Source organism: Eublepharis macularius, chromosome 1 (genome assembly GCF_028583425.1).
Source record: "Eublepharis macularius isolate TG4126 chromosome 1, MPM_Emac_v1.0, whole genome shotgun sequence".
Classification (NCBI taxonomy): domain Eukaryota; kingdom Metazoa; phylum Chordata; class Lepidosauria; order Squamata; family Eublepharidae; genus Eublepharis; species Eublepharis macularius.
In genome coordinates this window covers 8,144,503-8,162,250 of record NC_072790.1, presented here as the reverse complement: position 1 = coordinate 8,162,250, position 17,748 = coordinate 8,144,503, and the positions used below count along the sequence as shown (strand labels likewise).

The 17,748-nt window shown below is 46.2% G+C and overlaps 1 protein-coding gene across 1 annotated transcript in view; it reads left to right on the top strand.

The window, feature by feature from the left end:
* PCSK2 (proprotein convertase subtilisin/kexin type 2) overlaps positions 1 to 17,748 on the top strand; it is a 206,697-nt gene that overhangs the window by 148,392 nt on the left and 40,557 nt on the right. The window contains exon 6 of the mRNA XM_054999690.1: positions 16,623 to 16,699. Within this exon, the coding sequence (XP_054855665.1) occupies positions 16,623 to 16,699 (77 nt within the window). The remainder of the gene's footprint in view (positions 1 to 16,622; positions 16,700 to 17,748) is intronic.

The following is a 17,748-nucleotide window of genomic DNA, read 5'->3' as shown; positions in this document are numbered from 1 at the left end:
CCGTCCCCCCCCCCCCAGTTCTCTGAAGGTTCTTTGTGATATAAAGCTATGTAGGCTCACCCTAAAAGTGTTACAGTTACAAAATGTACTGAGAGTTGCTCTGCCGTAATGCCTCATTCATCCACTGACGAAAATCAAGCCGTGTAAACAATCCTCAAAAATCCCACCTTGAACTCAAGCTCTTCTACTCCTGCAAGGAGGACTGACCTCAGCCTCCAAGCTGCGTGTGGTGATCCTGGCCATTTGCAGTGGCATCTGGATCATTAATATTTAAATCAGCCCATTAATTTGTCACTCGGTTGTTAGGTTTAATTAACAATGTCTATTTTTCCAAGGGAAGGGAGGGGGGTGGGGGGGTGTTTAAGCTTTGATGCCTTCAGGCTGTGCTCTCATTGTGAGGACTCTCCCTGTGGTATGACAGGCCTTCATCCGTTCATAGGAGAAGCTTCTTTATTTTGGATAGCAAGACAGGGAGGGGGGAAAGCATTTCAGCTCCACGGAAAGTCTGAAGCATTCTGGGGGTGGGGGGGGGGAATGCTGCGCTCAACGGTGAGCATCCTGCATTATAAAAGAGGCATAATTGGGCATCTGGTATGAGACTGAAGCAACCTATTCTGCATCTTTACATTCAGGGCGTGAAGGCAGCTGAGAGCTTGCATCTGGTATGCAGAAGTACACTGCCTATGAAACAAGGATCTTTTTTTAAAAAGAAGGCCTCCAAACTACTGACCACAACCACATCACGCAGCCCTGAATTCCATAATATTTTAATAGGGTTGCCAGCTCTGGGCTAAGAAATTCCTGGAGCTATGGGGATCTGGGGAGGGTAGATTTTGGGAAGGGCTGGGAGCTTAACACAGTTGTGGTTCCACCGGCTCCACCCTCCAAAGCAGCCATTTCCTCCAGGGGAACTGACCTCTGTAGTCTGGAGATCAGTTGTAATTCTGGGAGGACATCAGCCCCCTCCTGGAGGTTGGCATCCCTACTAAGAAGACCCGGGGTCAAACCCACCAAAGATAACTGGCCGAGGCCAAAAATACTATTGGATCCCTCCGACTGGCACCCTGCCCCAGTGCTATCAGTAGACAACATAGCACACGTCAGAACATGGAATATGGATGTAATAAGTGCGTTATGTTTCTTATGCTGCATTAAAAGATAAAACTAGCCATGAATGCCATTTCCCTAGATAGAGAAATAGGCTTTCTGAAGCTCAAGAATGGGTAGGCACAACCAGGTTTGCCTACTAACTATGGTTGCCAACTCCTGTTTGGGAAATTCCTGGAGATTCAGGAGTAGAGTTTGGAGAAGGCAGAGTTTGGGAGGGGAGGGACCTCAGTAGGGTATATCATACAGTCCACCTTCCAAAGCTACCATTTCTTCCATGGGAACTGAGCTCTGTTATCTGGAGATCAGTTGTAATCTCGGGAGATCTCCAGGCCCTATCTGATGGTTGTCTATTGTACTACTAACTTGGGGCATTATGAACCAATATGTTGGGGGCCCTCAGCTTGTGGAGAGCACCCCCCCCCCCCCACACACACACATTTGGCTAAAACATCCCCATAAAATTATGTTCTTATTGTACAGGTATATAGTTATCTACAATTTTTGAATATTTCCTCCCTCACCCAGGCTATTAAAGTAAGATTTGTTCTATTTGTTTCATTAACAGTCATTTGGAGAGTGAATCTCTGAAAACGTTGACTCCAGTCCAAAGTATTTCAGTTCATTTTAGTTTGATTCACCTCTTTTATTTATTTGGCCAGGTATCCTGAAGGGTTTTTGTGCCTTCCCCTGGGCATAGAGCAGGGGTCACTGGGGGAGGTGGGGGGAGAGTTAGCTGTGAATTTCCTGTATTGTGCAGAGGGTTGGACTAGATGACTCTTGGAGTCTCTTCCAGCTTTATATTTCTGTTCTGATTTCATGTGATCCATCCTGAACCAGCATACCTGTCTCTAACTTGATTTTGTGAAAATTAAACAGAGACAAACATAACATTTCATAACACAACACTCAAGGATAGCAAGTGCAACAGTCGTCCAACCACATCACACCTATCAAGAAAATTCAAAACATTTTTGGTCTATCACAACATAATCAAAAATATGCAGGATAATCCTAAATACTTTAAATTGTTTTCCATCATCATGTTTACCATCATCCTTACTTAGAGTATTACACCGTTTTAATCTCTTCTACCAGTTTGCAAGCCCTGACCTGGATAGTCCAGGTAAGCCTGATCTCGACCGATCTCAGAAGATAAGCAGGGTCAGCCTTGGTTAGTCTACAAGTTTATTGTTACCGTTTGTGACCAGCATAAGCTGAACATTAAACCAGTTTAAAAGTTCAAATGAAATGAAATGTAAGAGATAGCAATAAATAGATATACAAATATAAAAGTAGAAGCAAAACGTGCCCTAGGTTGATTATTTACAGAGCTGGAGCACGTTCAGACTGCCTTAAGCAATTTACGGTACTTATAGACCTGGGCACAAAATCTTGCTACCGGGCGTGTTGTCTGATGACTCCTGTCAGACAAGAGGTAGTCAAGTTTACTTTTGTTTGATCTACCAGGGAACCTTTCTATTAGTGGACTAATAGTTTCTAATAGAATTTTCCTGTGGTGTGGACAATTGAAAAAAATATGCTCCATTGAATCAATTTCTCTTAAGTGACAGGAGCAAAGCCTGAGAGAGTAAGGAGTTGCTTTGAACTTTTCTTCCAAAACAGCAGATGGCAAAGTCGAGCTTCTAGCTAAGGTGAATGCCCTTCCGGAATTGTAGGAGCCTTGGTTAGTCCTTGGATGGGAGACCTCCAGCAAAGACAAGAGCTGCAGAGGCTGGCAATGGCAAACCTCCTCTGTGAGTCTCTTCCCATGAAAGCTCCACCAGGGGTCGCCATAAGTTAGCTGCGACTTGAGGGCACTCTCCACCATCACCACCAGCTTGCAAAGTAAATTTGAAATAGGAGTGGATTTTGCATGCCTGAAAAGTATGCGTTGGCATCTGTTCATCTTTAGCCGGTTTTCCTCCCCAGTGGGAACCCAAAGCAGTTTTTCCTGCCTCCCTTCTCTCACAGCAACCCTGTGAGGTAGGTTAGCCTGAGAGAGTGTGACTGGCACAAGGTCACCTAACTATCTTCCATGGCAGAGTGGAGATTCGAACCTGGGTTGCCAAGGATCTTAGTCCCACACTCTATCTACTACAGCATAATCATCCTTTATGTTCAGTTCAACCTAACTTCAGAAATACTCTGTGCAGTTGAATTGATTTAAACATAGATTTATGTCTGAAACAGAAATCATTTTGTTCTCCAAACCTGAATCTCCATAGAGTTTCAACCTTCTGAAAATTATTTCCCCCTCCCTACCAACAGAGCCCTTCCTTCAACTGATAATTAAAGTATGAAGTATAATGTATTCTGTGGTTTGCTTTCCAGCACATTCAGCACACACAAAGCCAGTAATTTTGTCAGGCAAAACTTCTCCAAGATAAAAGACCTGGAAGGAATAATGAAGCTATGTCACAATGCAAGAGAGATGCCGATTTAAATGACAGAGATGTAGAAAAACAGCTGTGGGTTTTGTTTTTACAAACGGGAGAAGGAAAGGCAGGGGACCAAAGGGAAGGGAACTGATTGTACATATCATAATAGCATTTTCCACATAAAGTACTGGACCAGAGAGCTCCATCTAGAACATTTAAATGAATGACTGATCTGAGGTCAACGAATTTGCCCATTAGCAGGGTAAACAAGCAAATTTAGCCAGATTATTCTCTGCATATATGCAGAGCATATGACATACTGGTTCGGTTCAGACATGCCAGAAAACCACATTTTATGTGTGGTTATTTTGTGAAACACGGATTCAGTCCACAACCTCTGAGATCTTGGCTTGTCTCGACAAATGCTGTTTATATTGTTTTCCTTTATTTTATTTTATTTTATTTATGTCTTTTATAGTCTGCCTTTCTCACTGAGACTCAAGGTGGATTACAAAGTGTGAGATTAGCACAGTCAATATCAAGGGCATTTCCATAATTAATGCCATAAGGTAAATAAATGCAAGTTTACAAAGACATGACATTAGCAGAAATCCGATACAGAGTTAAAGAAATGCTGAAACAGAGCACAAGCAATTCTAGGACTGACATTAGACAACACAGAACTACACAGTAGGGTCATACTTAAAGCAACAGGTAGTACATAGGCGCACATACTTAAGCAATAGTACATAAGGCAACATAGTGGTGAAGTCTATGGTCTCATTAGTGACGCATCTCTTTGAGACCCCCTCCCTACAATGCAGCCCTCCTACCTGAGTAAAAAGCCCTTTTGAATAATTCCGTTTTGCATCATTGGTGGAAAGCCAGGCGAGTGGCCAGAGGGAAAGATTGAAGGACTTTGTCCTGTGGATAACAGTATTAATGGCTAATATGGTTTAGAAGTGTATTTGAATTCCAGTTTGATATTGTTGTGCCTTTGAATAAGCTATTTGTCCTAAATGGAATCATGGTTTTGATAAAGGTTTATAGTTGAAATGAGGAGTAACCCGGGGCTACTCATTAACAGAATAAACGACAAAAAATAAAACAGAAGTTCTAACAACAGAAGTTCAAGACTGAAGGCAATTTATGTTGAAGTTGGAATTTACAAGTTATCTGCTTTAAATTATTATGGACCTTATTATTCTTTGTATGTGGCTATTGTAAATATTGGCTATAGAACACTTTATATTTAACGGTTAAATATGTTGTCGATGTATCTTTAAATTATTATAATGGTATGCTTGTGTAGGAGATATTGTATAGAGCACTTTGTTTAAACGTTGGTTCTAATCAGCTTGTTTTTACAGCGGGCCGTTTATTTTGCTAGGCTGTTCCATAGGGCAGGGGCCACCACAGAGAAAGCCCGTGTATGGGCAGCTGTTGATTATGTCCATGTGGCAGGTGTCACCTGCAGGAGACCCTGTTCAGATGAGCAAAGTTGCCATGGAGGAACATAGGGAGGGAGGGAGTTCTGTAGTTATGCTGGACCAAGGCTGTGAAGAGCTTTGTGTGTGATAACCAATACCTTGAACTGAGCATGGTAACTGATAGGTAGCTGATGGAGTGACTGCAGGATCAGGGTGATGTTCATGCTCCTGCTTGTGTTTTGCACCAACTGAAGACACCTAGTTAACTTAGACAGGAGACCTATGTATAGTGCGTTCGAGCAGTCAAGTCTTGATGTTACCAGAGCATGGCTCCAGGTAACACTGGTGTGGAATTCCAACCTTCAGTAGTATAGCTAGTATAGATGGTCATGAACACAACATTCATAGTTTCTAATTAGGTTACAAACAACATTTCATATACCCTGGAGAAAAATGCTCAGCACATGGTCACTGGGTTGTACACATTTAGGGTCTGATCCAGCAATCTCCTTGTGGAAAGATCACAGATCCGCCAACAGAAGCCACAGATGGTTGTGGATTAGTCCTGCTTTCCACTCCCTCCAACCATCCCTTCCAAAACTTGGAAATTGAGTCCTGGGGTTGTGGGACCCACGTGGAATTAAGTAGGGTTGCCAACTCTGGGCTGGGAAATTTCTAGAGATTTGGGGAGAAGCCTCAGCAGAGTAATGCAATAGACCCCATCCTCCTCCAAAGCAGCCATTTCCCGAGCAAAATAGATGCTTGTAGTCTGGAGTAGAGGTGGACATGAACCGGAATACGAACCAAAAAAAACTATGAACCAGCCTGGTTTGTGGTTTGCAAACCAGCGGTTCATGGAAGCTCGTTTCCACGAACTTCCATGAACTAGTCTACTGGACTCTATTTGGTTCGTAAACACTAATGCCCCTTTCCCTGCCGCTGCAAAGCTCAGAGTGGCGGGGAAATGCACATTTAAAGAGCGGGTGGGACTTGGCTGGCTGGCTGGGAGTTCCTGGCCGGCCAGCCAAGCCCCATCCTCAGGTTAAATGGCCATTTCCCTGCCACTCGGAGCAGTGAGAAAATGGCCATTTAAAGAGTGGGGCTTGGCTGGCCAGCCGGGATCTCCCCGACAAGCAGCTGATCGGTGGGTTTAAATGCCTTTTTCCCTGCCGCTGCCAAGCAGCCGGAAAGGGGCATTTAAACCCCACGGACCATGGACCATGAACCAGTTTGTGAACTTGCCCCTGGTTTGTGGAGTTCGTGGTTTGTGGTATGTGAAAATGCCATGAATCATGAACCGTACAGTTTGGTTTTTCTGTGGTTCGTGCCCATGTCTAGTCTGGAGATCAACTGTAATTCTAGGCGCCAACCAAAGGATGGCAGTCCTAAGTAATAGGTATGCCAGTTGTTTGCTACAATGATAAATGCAAAAGAGATGACACCCTTCCCTCCTCCTTTAGTCTTCTGTATTTGCAGCAGTACCTGTGACAGGGCAGGAAGGACAATTTTGTCCTTTTCACCCCTCCTCACTATTCTCTGCCAACTAGACATGGGCATGAAAAGAAAAAAAAATGAACATGGTGTTCATTGTTCGTTGCCATCCACAAACAACAAACAACGAACACTGACAAATGTTATCCTGTCACGAACATGTTCATTGTTCGTTGTTCATGGGGGCCAGCAGGATCTCCTCCAGCCATCAAGATCCCTACTGCACCACTCCCAGAAACTCTACCTGAGCAGGCAGCAGGAAATATACCAATAATAAATAATAGCTTGGCCCCAGAGCCTGGCAGCAGCCCTGGAACCTGATGGGGTAGATCCCTTTCCCACCACACACAAAGAAAATTCAAGCTCCAATGCACTCACCCTGTCTCTCTAACAGCAGCTGTCTCTCCCTGAAAGCCAAAGCTGGGAGCCCCCCTCCCCCCTAGTCTTTTCCTCTTGTAACAAATTTGGAGCTCCAGTCCACACTTGGAAGGAAGACCTACCTATCAAGCTAAATTGGGCTTAAATTGGGGTTTCCAGGGCAACAGCAGGAGTTCAGACAGAGTTCAGACAATCCCTGCCTGAGTTGCCAAGGGAATTGATTGCAGGTGCCAGACTGTCTGCTTGACAAACAGCAATGAACAGCAAGGAATGAGGCTTGGAACAACCACCTGGTCGTTTAGAATGGGGCCTCACAAGCAGCTTGTTCACAAACAGCAGATTGGGCTGTTTGTGGCTTTTTTAAGTTCGTATTGCTGTTCGTGCCCATCTCTACTGCCAACTCACATGGACACCAGGAATCAGCTTTTCCAGGTTCTGAAGTCAAAGGAGTACAAATCTAGAGAAACTGGGCTTCATGATTTCTGTCTAGGTCCCCTAGTTCCTAATTAAGAATATATTGACAGTCACTGCCTCATTTCGCATATGGTAGTACATGAGTTTGTGAAGGTTTTGCAAACTGGCACATCTGTACAAAGGTCACAGGCCCCAAACCCCAGGCTAATGGCAGCTACATCATCTACACTGAACTAAGTATGGCATTCCTGTACAGAGATGAGATTTGAATTTCCAATTACTTGTGCCTTGGGGAACCAGCAGCTTTACTTACTGCAGTAAAGAAATAATAAGGTGGAAATCATAGAAGGAGAAATGAATTCAAATATCAAGACTGCAGCTGACTTGCCAAATTTAAACACAGAAGTGAAGATTCTAAGCTCCAGTCTGGACACAATTTTGGTGCTCACATTTTACACTGTATCCTTTTACTAAAACAGACAGTCACGGTCTTGAAATCTGTCTTCATATTATAGACCAGTCTATCTCTTCAGTGACTGTTCATCTCATTAAACAGTCAGTCAAGGTGCCTGGATTTCGTGTCTAGTTAATCATCATGGGGAGGGGGTATGTGTTATATTGATGTTACAGTCAAATAACCTGACATTTCCTCCTCTGCATTACATTAAATTGCAATAATACCATCCTTCTTTCCTTAATGGTGCAGAAGACCATGGCTTCATGTTCAGGATTAAGCTTTTTAAACATGAAACTGGACATAAAACTTTAACATGGAATTGGACCACGGGTGATTAAATAAGAAGGTTGACCATCAACGTTGTCCTCCTTCCCACCACCACCACCAATACTGCAGCAGCAGGCACCAGTTTGATGTGGTGGTTAAGAGTGATGGAACTCTAATCTGGAGAACCGGCTCTGATTCCCCACTCCTCCACTTGAAACCAGCTGGGTGACCTTGGGCTAGTCACAGCTCTCTCGGAGCTCTCTCAGCCCCACCCACCTCACAGGGTGATTGTTGTTGTGGGGATAATAATAACACACTTTGTAAAGGGCTCTAAGTGGATGTTGAGTTGTCCTGAAAGGTGGTATATAAATCGAATATTATTATTATTATTATTCCCCAAGCCCTGTTCCGACTCCTCCATCAGTCCCTCAGTTGCAGGAACCTCCATAGAGGCCCAGGCCGCCTTCCAGGGTGGAAGAGCAGCAGCAGCAGCCGACGCCCATGCCCAGCCCTAGGCAGCAACCCCGGCTAGGATAACCAGGTCCCTCTAACCTCTCCACGGGAAGTGGGGGACCTAGAACTTCCTCGTGCCTCTAGCATGTCAATCTTTGGACACCCTTTTCCGTGCTCCCAGAGGGTACACAATGATGTCACCTCTGAGAAGTGACATCGTTGTGCTGGCTGCGGGCATGCTCCCATGCATTGTGCAGGGCTAATTGTGGCCCATTGGGGGCAAAAATTGGCTCCAGCGAAGTGCAAGAGCACGGCCGCATCTGGCGCGATAATGCCAAGTGACGTTGTTTTTATGCCAATAAAGGTATTGACTGACTGAAGAGACCTTGTCACCCCCCCTAGGAGCACACGTGCTGCGCATGTTCCTGGGGTGCCTGCTGGTGGCAGATGATCTTCAGGGGGCTTGCCACCTCCCACTGGTCACTGGTAGATCAGCAGGCAAGGGGGCAAACCCCAGGGAGATTGCCCACCACCGGTGGGCACCTGGGAACCCTAACCCCAGCCCTGCAGCTGACTCCCTTGCCGCCTGCAGCAGCACAGGCAGCCCAGTCCCAGCGAGGCCCACAGGAGTGTCTTGGCAACCAGGGCAGGGCAGGCACGGAACCTGGAGTGCAGAGGGAGCTGCTGAGGAGGCTTCAGCAGCAGCAAGGGTGAGCCAGGCAGAGGGCTGAGCAAAAGCCCTGCCCTAGGCTGAGCCCTGGATAGGCTGGGAGAAGGGCCAATCAGGGAGGCTGGGTGGGGATTGGGAGGAAGGCCAGGGAGGCAGGATCCCTTAAAAGCAGCTTCCAGTGAGGGCCCGGGAGAGCAAAGGAAGAGGTAGGGGGGGCATGCTGTTGTTCCTAGGGCAGGAGAGAAACAAGGTGGTGCAACTCCGTCCCTGCCCATCCGAGGCCAGAGGACACCTGCTTTTGGCCTCTGACGGCCCAGTGGATGGCCAGGCAGGGCCATGGGTGAGGGGAGAGCCTTGCAGGGCTTATCGCTCTAGTCTTTGTCACACGGTCTCGTAAGTGGTGAGGCAGGGAATACTCTGCCACACCCGCTCTATCTTGTCTTTGCAATGGAGACATCTTAAGAGCAGTTTATATGCTGATGAAGGGCAAGCTGCTCCTGGGGGAGGGGATGATTATTTTATTTATTTATTTAGATTATTTAGATTCTGCCTGAGACTCCAGGAGGGTTACACAGTGTGAATCAGTACAATCAATATCAAAAACATGTCAATGTAACAGTGTATGTACATGCAAATTTGCAAATATTGAAAAAACCCACAGAGATCTAATGCAGAGCTGAAGAAATGCAGAAAGAGAGCATTTAAATACATAGATACTACCCAGTAGGGATCGTATTTAGAACAGTAGTAGTGGAATCTATGGTCCATCAATATTTACACAATGCTAGTAAAGTCTGTGGTCCCGCCCTACCCCTTTACTGATGTATCCCTTTGAGACAACTCCCTTATACTACAGCTCCCGTATCTCAGTGAAAAGCCCTCTTGAATTTCAGCTTTGCATCATTCGTGGCAGGCCAGAAGCCTGGGAGCTTTCCTGACCTCTTGTAGGCAGCACCTGCAAAGGCCCTGTTCAGATGAGCGAAGCTGCGGTGGCAGAACAGAGAGGGAGAGAGGCAGTCCTGTAGCTACGGCCGTGAAGAGCTTTGCATGTGATGGCCGATACCTCGACTGGAGTGGAGTAACCAATAGGCTGCCAGGTGTTCTTTTCATTCTACATAGAGAAATGGACATAGATTAGGGAGTCGCAGGGTAGGAGGACCAAACTAGACGAGACAGCATCCCGAGGCCAGTGCTGCCTGAAGGGAAACTGCATTTTGTACATTATCCAATTTAAAATGCCGCCCCCCCCAAAAAAGTGTCAGACATCTGAGCATATGTTTACTTTTAAAGAGCTAGTGTGCATCAAGTTACACTTGACCTGGAGAGACCTCTGTTGGGATCCCCAACCACTAATTCAGCATAAGCCCGTCATTGTCTCTCTGCCCAATCCTCAACTTCATAAAGCAAAGCTGGGTTGCAATTGTGGCGAGCAGATTCGTTTCTCCCCCCCCCCCCCCGATATGCTTGTGTTTCTTCATGGAAAGAAGGAGGATGTTGTCAGCCTCTCTGCAGAGACTGAGCTGAACGATGCTTGAATCGGTTGCAGAAGGGATTGATGGAGATATTGTGTGTCTGATTAACGTAATCCTGGAGCCCTGATTGAGTCAGTTAATGATAGCCAGGACTCCGTCAATTTGCACATCCAGTAAATTGCTGTAAAAATGTTGGCTATGATCAGATCTATTAAGTCTTGCTGAGAACATCTCGTTGAAGAAATATAAATGAAAATGGGCTCTTAGGGTGAAAGTAAACAACTGGGGAAAGTGAAATTAATATAAGTTCTGGGGAAGGCTGTCGCTCTTCTTGGAATTTTAACACATGCTTTTGCCTGGTTTAACAGGTTGGCTTTGTTGGTGTGGGAGGCAGTGGTGGGAGGAAAGCAAAGCAGGCTGGCATTCTTAATAACAGTTGGAGATCTTCTGTGACCTGCTCTGCGCTCTCAGAATGGGGCAGGTATATGTTGAAGTTCTTCAATAAACGGGTGGTATATTAATTTTGGCAGCTGTGTGTATGTAGCCAATGTAGGGTGATTTCAGAGGCATGAAAGAACCCTTCAAAGCCCAATGCCTGGAAACCATCTTGAAAAGAAATCAACCGAGGGAACATTTGTAATTAGAAACACGTAAGTACAGGTTGCCTGGAGGGCACTTCACAATAAACCCCTTAATTTTTGTGCTGGACTCTCATTTCCATTCTCAGCAGACACAACTCAAGATTTATTCCAGACCACATTTTTAAAAAGGTTAAGGGCTGACTTTTTGAGCTTCACGAAGTGCAATCTGTTTCGAGGCTTAACTCGAGGATCCATATTGAGTATGCCAAAAAATTACAAGGCAGTCACAATTGTTGATGCTTCTCAGCCCCCCAGCCCCCTTTTTGTGCCTTCCCCCCAGTGGCTGCTCTGACATTATTTGGGGTTATAATCTGAAATTTCCTTTGGCCAAATTCAAGTTCTGTAGTTGTATACAGGACAGTGTGAGAGTACTGGTCATTCAGAAATGTTTTAAAGGACCTTGAAAATCAGTGGAAGATGGGGGGAAATTGGCCAGTTTGAGAGTGGTTCTCAAGAGTGACTCAGGGCCCTGGGGGCTGAATCTCTTCTCAGAGATGCCATGTTGCTTCCACTGAATTATGGGAGGGGTCCATGGCTCAGTGGTAGAACATCTGCTTTCCATCTCAAAGATTCCAGGTTCAATTCCTGGCATCTCCAGTTAAAAACAGGCAATGTAAAGACCTCTGTTTGAGCCCCTGGAGACCTGCATTGGGTCAGAGTAGACAGTCCTGACTTTGATAGGGCTGGTGGTCAGATTCGGTACAAGGTGCCTTATATGTTCATGCATGTGGGAAGGTAGGTCTACTAGAGATAAGGTTCCTACTACAACCTTATTGGAATCTTCTAGAAAGAAGATAGTTGGGCTTCCCCAAAGAGTGTATGTGTGGACTTGACTCCGTTCCCATCGTAGGCCAAGAAGTCCATTTCTGTACAGATGAAGCAGAGCAAGGTCTAATATCTGAAATAACAGGAGGGAGTCCACAGGGGAGACAAGAGAGGATTCCTTCTATTTTGTCCCTTTCTAAAGCTTCCTCTGAAGCTGAGCCAAATTAAAGCCTTCTCTAAGAGCCAAGCCACAAATGATGCCTGACACGAGTTGGACACGTGTCAGTTTCCCTCAAGTTTTGATGGGAAGTGTAGGCATCACTTGTAGCTACCTGGCCAGCCGTGCGAGCTCACCCAGCGTCTGCCTCGCCCCCCACCCTTTCCCAGAGCCATGCGGTGTCAGGCCACAGCCCGACTGGCAGCGAGAGCTCGCCTGGTGTCTACCTCGCCCTGCCGGGCTGAGAGGACCCGAGAGCGCTGCTAGTGCCATGGCTGCCCACGCTCCCTCGGCGGCCACCTCCGAGGTGTGATGGTGGGATGGGGCTCGGCTGGCAGCATGAGCTTGCCCGTTGTCTGCCTCGCCCTGCTGGGCCGAGAAGAGTGGGAACGCTGCGGGGCCACAGCTGCCCGTTCTAATTGGTCCACATTAGAGCCAAGCTCTAAAGTGCTAGAGCCAAGCTGCATGTCAGACAGGATGCCTGCGCTTCCCATCAAAACTTGAGGGAAACTGACACATGCCCAACTCGTGTCAGGCGTCCCTTGTAGCTTGGTTCTGAGGCATATCTTGCTCTGAAGATTTCTTCAGAGGAGAAAGCAGGTTTAGCCCTTTTTTAGTCTCCAAAGCGAGCCATTGGTGAGGGGATGGAACTTGGCTGAGAGCCGACTTCCTTCTCCCTTGTTGTCTCTTGACCCGCCCCCCTCCTCTGAAGTGATGGTTTGACAGCTAAAGTCACGTTCATAGAATAATCAAAATGCAATGTTTGGCAGAAACTAAAGTTTGCAGCCCATTATTTTGGACTGTGGCCCGGGTATTTCCTTTATATGGGGAAAAAGTTGTTTCATTCTTCCTCAGACACATCACAATCATAACATCTGAATAATGTCATTGTTCTGGGAAAGCCACAGAAATTGCACATGTAACAGAGAAGGGGAGAAAAGATGCCCCCTTTTATCAAACAAACAATTAGTTCACAGGCATTAAACTAGCTTTGATGCAGGAGAATCAAGATCACGGTCTTCCTTGTAAAAAAATAAAATAAAGCTGGCTGCTGGGGAAGTAAAGGAGTGGAACAAATTGGGCTGTAGTTTCAGGGCTGGGAGAGAGGGGAGCATTGCCTCCCTGGGCAAATAGCTTCAAGGATGACTTAAAATTGGAAAACGGACAAGGTAAACAAGTGACTCATCTGGTCTCCCCCTCAGCTGTTTTTCATCTTTTGAAATAAACGTGGGAGAATGGCTTCCCTGTACCTCAACTAATTATCCCCTGAGGTACTTCTGTGGATTCCTTCCTAGCGGTAAGCATTGGTAACAATAACAGCTCCAGTGCATACATTTCTGTATAACTCCAAGAGCTCATTCCTAATTATAAGCATGTCGCTTTTATTGTTGGACAGCCTGCTTGAAATTTCGCATTTGCTCACAGAATTTTTTTGTTCCCAAATAGAGTTGCCAACTCTAGGTTGGTAAATTCCTTGGGATTTGGGGGTGGAGCCTGGGGAGGGTGGAGTTTGGGGAGGTTATGTTGCCACAGAGTCCACCACCCTCCAAAGCCGCCCTTTCCCAGGGGAAGTGATCTCCATCCGGTGAAATTCCAGGAGGACCCCAAGCCCCACATCAGCCTGTCCCCACATCAGGAGGCAGCTCTGTGTTAAGACCAAAAAAATGGTACTCCTGGCAGACAGTCTTCTGCAATATTTGCCAAGTCAGTGTATTTATTTGCTTTTGACATGTTCACCCCACCTGGTCATCCTTTGCAGACGGTAGGTACAATGTTTAAAATCCCCATTAAAACACAACTTAAAATCAAGATGCAACCACACAAAAGAACTAAGAGCGAGCAGAACAAGGGGACGGGTCAGAGCTCCGCAGCAGCGCACGCACAGACAGTCCTAGATCCACCCTCCAAAGCAGCCATTTTGTCCAGGGGAACCGATTTCTGCAGTCTGGAGATCGGCTGCAATGGTGGGAGGCCTCCAGGCCCACCTGGAGGATGGCAACCCTATAGGGGGGACCCTGACACAGTTTGGGACCTCAGTGAGTGTTAATCTGGCCCTGCAGCGGGTGCGTATCGATTTAGATGGGGGATCACTATAAAAATAAACAAAAACTCTAAAACAGTGGGATCGAAGGACAAATGCAAGAGGTCCAGACTGTGACATTTCTGTGCAAAGCTTAAATGTATTCAAGACAAGCACAGCGGCTGTTAACAAAAGCACTCTTTTCACTTAGTCCTTCTATTGTGAATGGTCACTAATCTAGTTAGATACGCAACGTGTTCTTCTTGCAATTCCTTCCCCCACCCTATCCCCGCATGTGTGTATTGGGCTATCACGCATCGGATGAAGTGGGATTTAGTCCGTTTAAGTTTTCATCATAATAAATCCGCTAGGCTTTAAAATGCCACAAGACTCCTTTAAAAAAAACCCCATCCCTGGCCTCTCCAGTCACAGACCTCTGTGTGAAACCTTTGCTAGGCAGGACAGGCAGGAGGCCAGCCAGGGATATTTGGGAGGTGGAGGAGATGGAGGAAAACAGTGTCCCAGGATGCCGTGGAATCACCACCTGGAAGTAACGTCACAGTGTTCCGCAATGAGGCCCCTCCAACTTTGGCTCCTGCTGCTCCATTGAACGAGGGCTGGAGGTTGCTACAGCAGGCCACCGGATAAGTCTAATGGGCTAAGGGGCCAGTCGTTGGGCTCAATAACGAGCACATGTTCGGATCAAGCTCTTCAATTGGCTTGACAAATAACCCTTTCGTTGAAAAGGAATGTTTTATCCAACTTTCAGAGTCTCACACCTGCTTGCCGCATGCACCCCCCGAGGAACAGGTTCCCAAGGGAGGCGCCACCAAAGTCAGTGGGCGCCCCTCATAGGTTCAGCGCCTCTTAGAATCTGTGCCGTTGAAGGTTATAGGTTGGGTCCAGACACCTTTTTCACTCAGTCTCACCCAGTTCTCCTCCTGACTGAAGCCTTTTCCTCACGTGGCTTTTGTCCGTGCAGGTCTCACAGACCCTCCCTGTGACACCTTTTTGAGTGGCCAGATGAGACCAAGTACTTCCATCTGCAGAAAAGCTTTTTGGATCCAAGCTTACGTGTTGGACAAGAGGCTGGCGTATGGGGGAAATGAGTTATTTACGAGAATGAAATTTCAGTGAATTAGAATTGGATGTAATTTCCTTAGTCTGCTAAAATCCTTGCTATGAATAATACATGGCTTCTTTTAATTCCTGCTTCAGAAACACTTTTCCCTCTAGAGGAATCAAATGTATAAATTTAATTACCCACATTTGGGTCATTTGTTTTCTACACGGGAGATGTCACCATGGCCACATTGGAAGCCCAGCTGGGCTTATTCTTAATGGATACCATAGTACATGGTAATAATATCGGGGGAAACTTGATTTTCTTTTCACAAGATCATTTCTCAGACTAGTGTAAAGGAAAACGTAAACCCGCCAGCTCCCCGCTACCAGCAAAAGCAGGCAAGAGGCTTTAAAGAGGATCTGGTTTGTTCTGTGTTCGAGTCACCTTAAACCGTAAAATAAAGCAGCTTCTGTCTAACTTTTTATATTTTTATTTATTTACTTACATTATGTATAGTCTGCATTTCTCAATGAGAGTCAAGGAGGATTACAAAGTCTAATTCCGTATGATCAACAGCCCCAGGACATTCGATAGGCCATATCGATCGGGTATAGATTGCAGAAATTTGAAAAACAGCAGAAATCTGATACGGAGTGAAAACAATGTTGAAACAAGCATAAACAATTTGACATAACATAATAAACAACAGTAACAGCACACTGTAATATAATTTACAGTCCCTATTCCTTTATTGAAGCATCTCTTTGGACCGTTTCCTTACTGCACAGCTGTGTGTGAAAGATCTCTTGAATAATTCAGTTTTGTATTGTTCGCAGAAAGCCAGGGGGGTGGGGGCTCTCCTGACCTCCTCAGGCAGGCCGTTCCATAAGGTGGGGGCCACCACAAAGAAAGCACGTGTACAGGCAGCTGTCCATTTTGCCCGACGGCTGGCTCCTGCAGAGGGCCCTGTTCAGGCAGGTGACGCTACCATGGCGGAGCATAGGGAGAGGGGCGGTGCTTTAGATAGGAGGCTCCAAGGCCATAGCTACTTCTCCAGTATTTCCTCTGGGCAACACTTCAAACCTGTTGAACCCAAGGTGGAATTCTAAATCAAGAAGCAAGGAGGCCTCTGCAGATTATATGTGCTCACACAGCTGCTAGCCTACCATAATTTTAATTTTCTAAATATTTGTTTTGTTTTCTGTTAACCTAATACAAGTAAAAGGTTAAATGAGACTTAGAGATAATAATAACTGGGTAGACTGGGACCATCCTTTTACAAATGTCAAACCATTCATAACAACAGCAGTTTAAGTTTACCTGCCTTGACATCTTGCATTAGCTGGTATGTTTTGTACTTATGCTTATTTGTTGAACTGTGTTTTTTTCCCAGAATGCCCAAGCCAGCTATGATTTCAGCAGCAATGACCCCTATCCATACCCCCGCTATACCGATGATTGGTTCAACAGGTAAAGAGCACATCCAATTACTTTGGTTATCCGGAACTGACCGTGCTTTGCTGGCTGCATCTGTGACCACTTCAAGCTGACGCAAGTCCTACACTGACATTCTATGGGACTTGCTCCAGTTGAAGGCCTTTGACTTCAACAGGCTTCAGCTGGATTCAGGACGAATAGGACTGCGCTGATAATGGGGTGCATGAGGGCATACGCCGACAGGCCCCTCATCCCATGCTGATTAGGTCACGTGTGATGCAGATGATCCATGCAAAAGGCCATTGCACCCCAAGCCTCTCTCTCACAGATGGAGAGGGAATCACGTCCCTTGGATGCCCCCACAGTTTTCACTGAGATCCCACGCCACACAGGACATTGCCTAACAGCCATAAGGAAATGTTACTTTTTCCACAAGTTTGCCATGGGGAATTGCAGCCGTACTGCAGCTGCAATTTTCTGTGACAGCTCATATGTAACATGCACAGTTGGGACTGATTCTGAGCAGGACAGTGGCAGGGGGAGCTGAAATGGGGTGGGGGCTGTGAAGAGGGTCTCATTTGTCCCGCTGGGACTGCATGTGGACTGAATGCTTTAGCTGCTATGTGCTGCTGTCCGACAGAGGAAGATAACAACAACAACAACATTCAATTTATATACGACCCTTTGGGACAACTTAACACCCACACAGAGCAGTTTACAAAGTGTGTGATTATTATCCCCACAACAATAAACCCCCTGTGAGGTGGGTGAGGGTGAGAGAGCTCTGGAAGAGCTGCACCTGACCCAAGGTCCCCCAGCTGGCTTCAAGCGGAGGAGTAGGGAATCAATCCTGGCTCTCCAGATTCGAGTCCTGCCGCTCTTAACCACTAGGCCCAACACGAGTTGCCACAGCTGCTTGCAGCTGCAACATGGCTGCTAGTCACCATGACAAAAAGTAATGTCTAGTTTGCTCTAAGTAGAGGGAAGGAAAGAGCTTCCCCACTGCTCCACTGTAGGAGAATTCTTGGGAACTTGAGAGATGGCTTGGCTCCCATGGAAGATTTCCATGGGTGGATGGGACA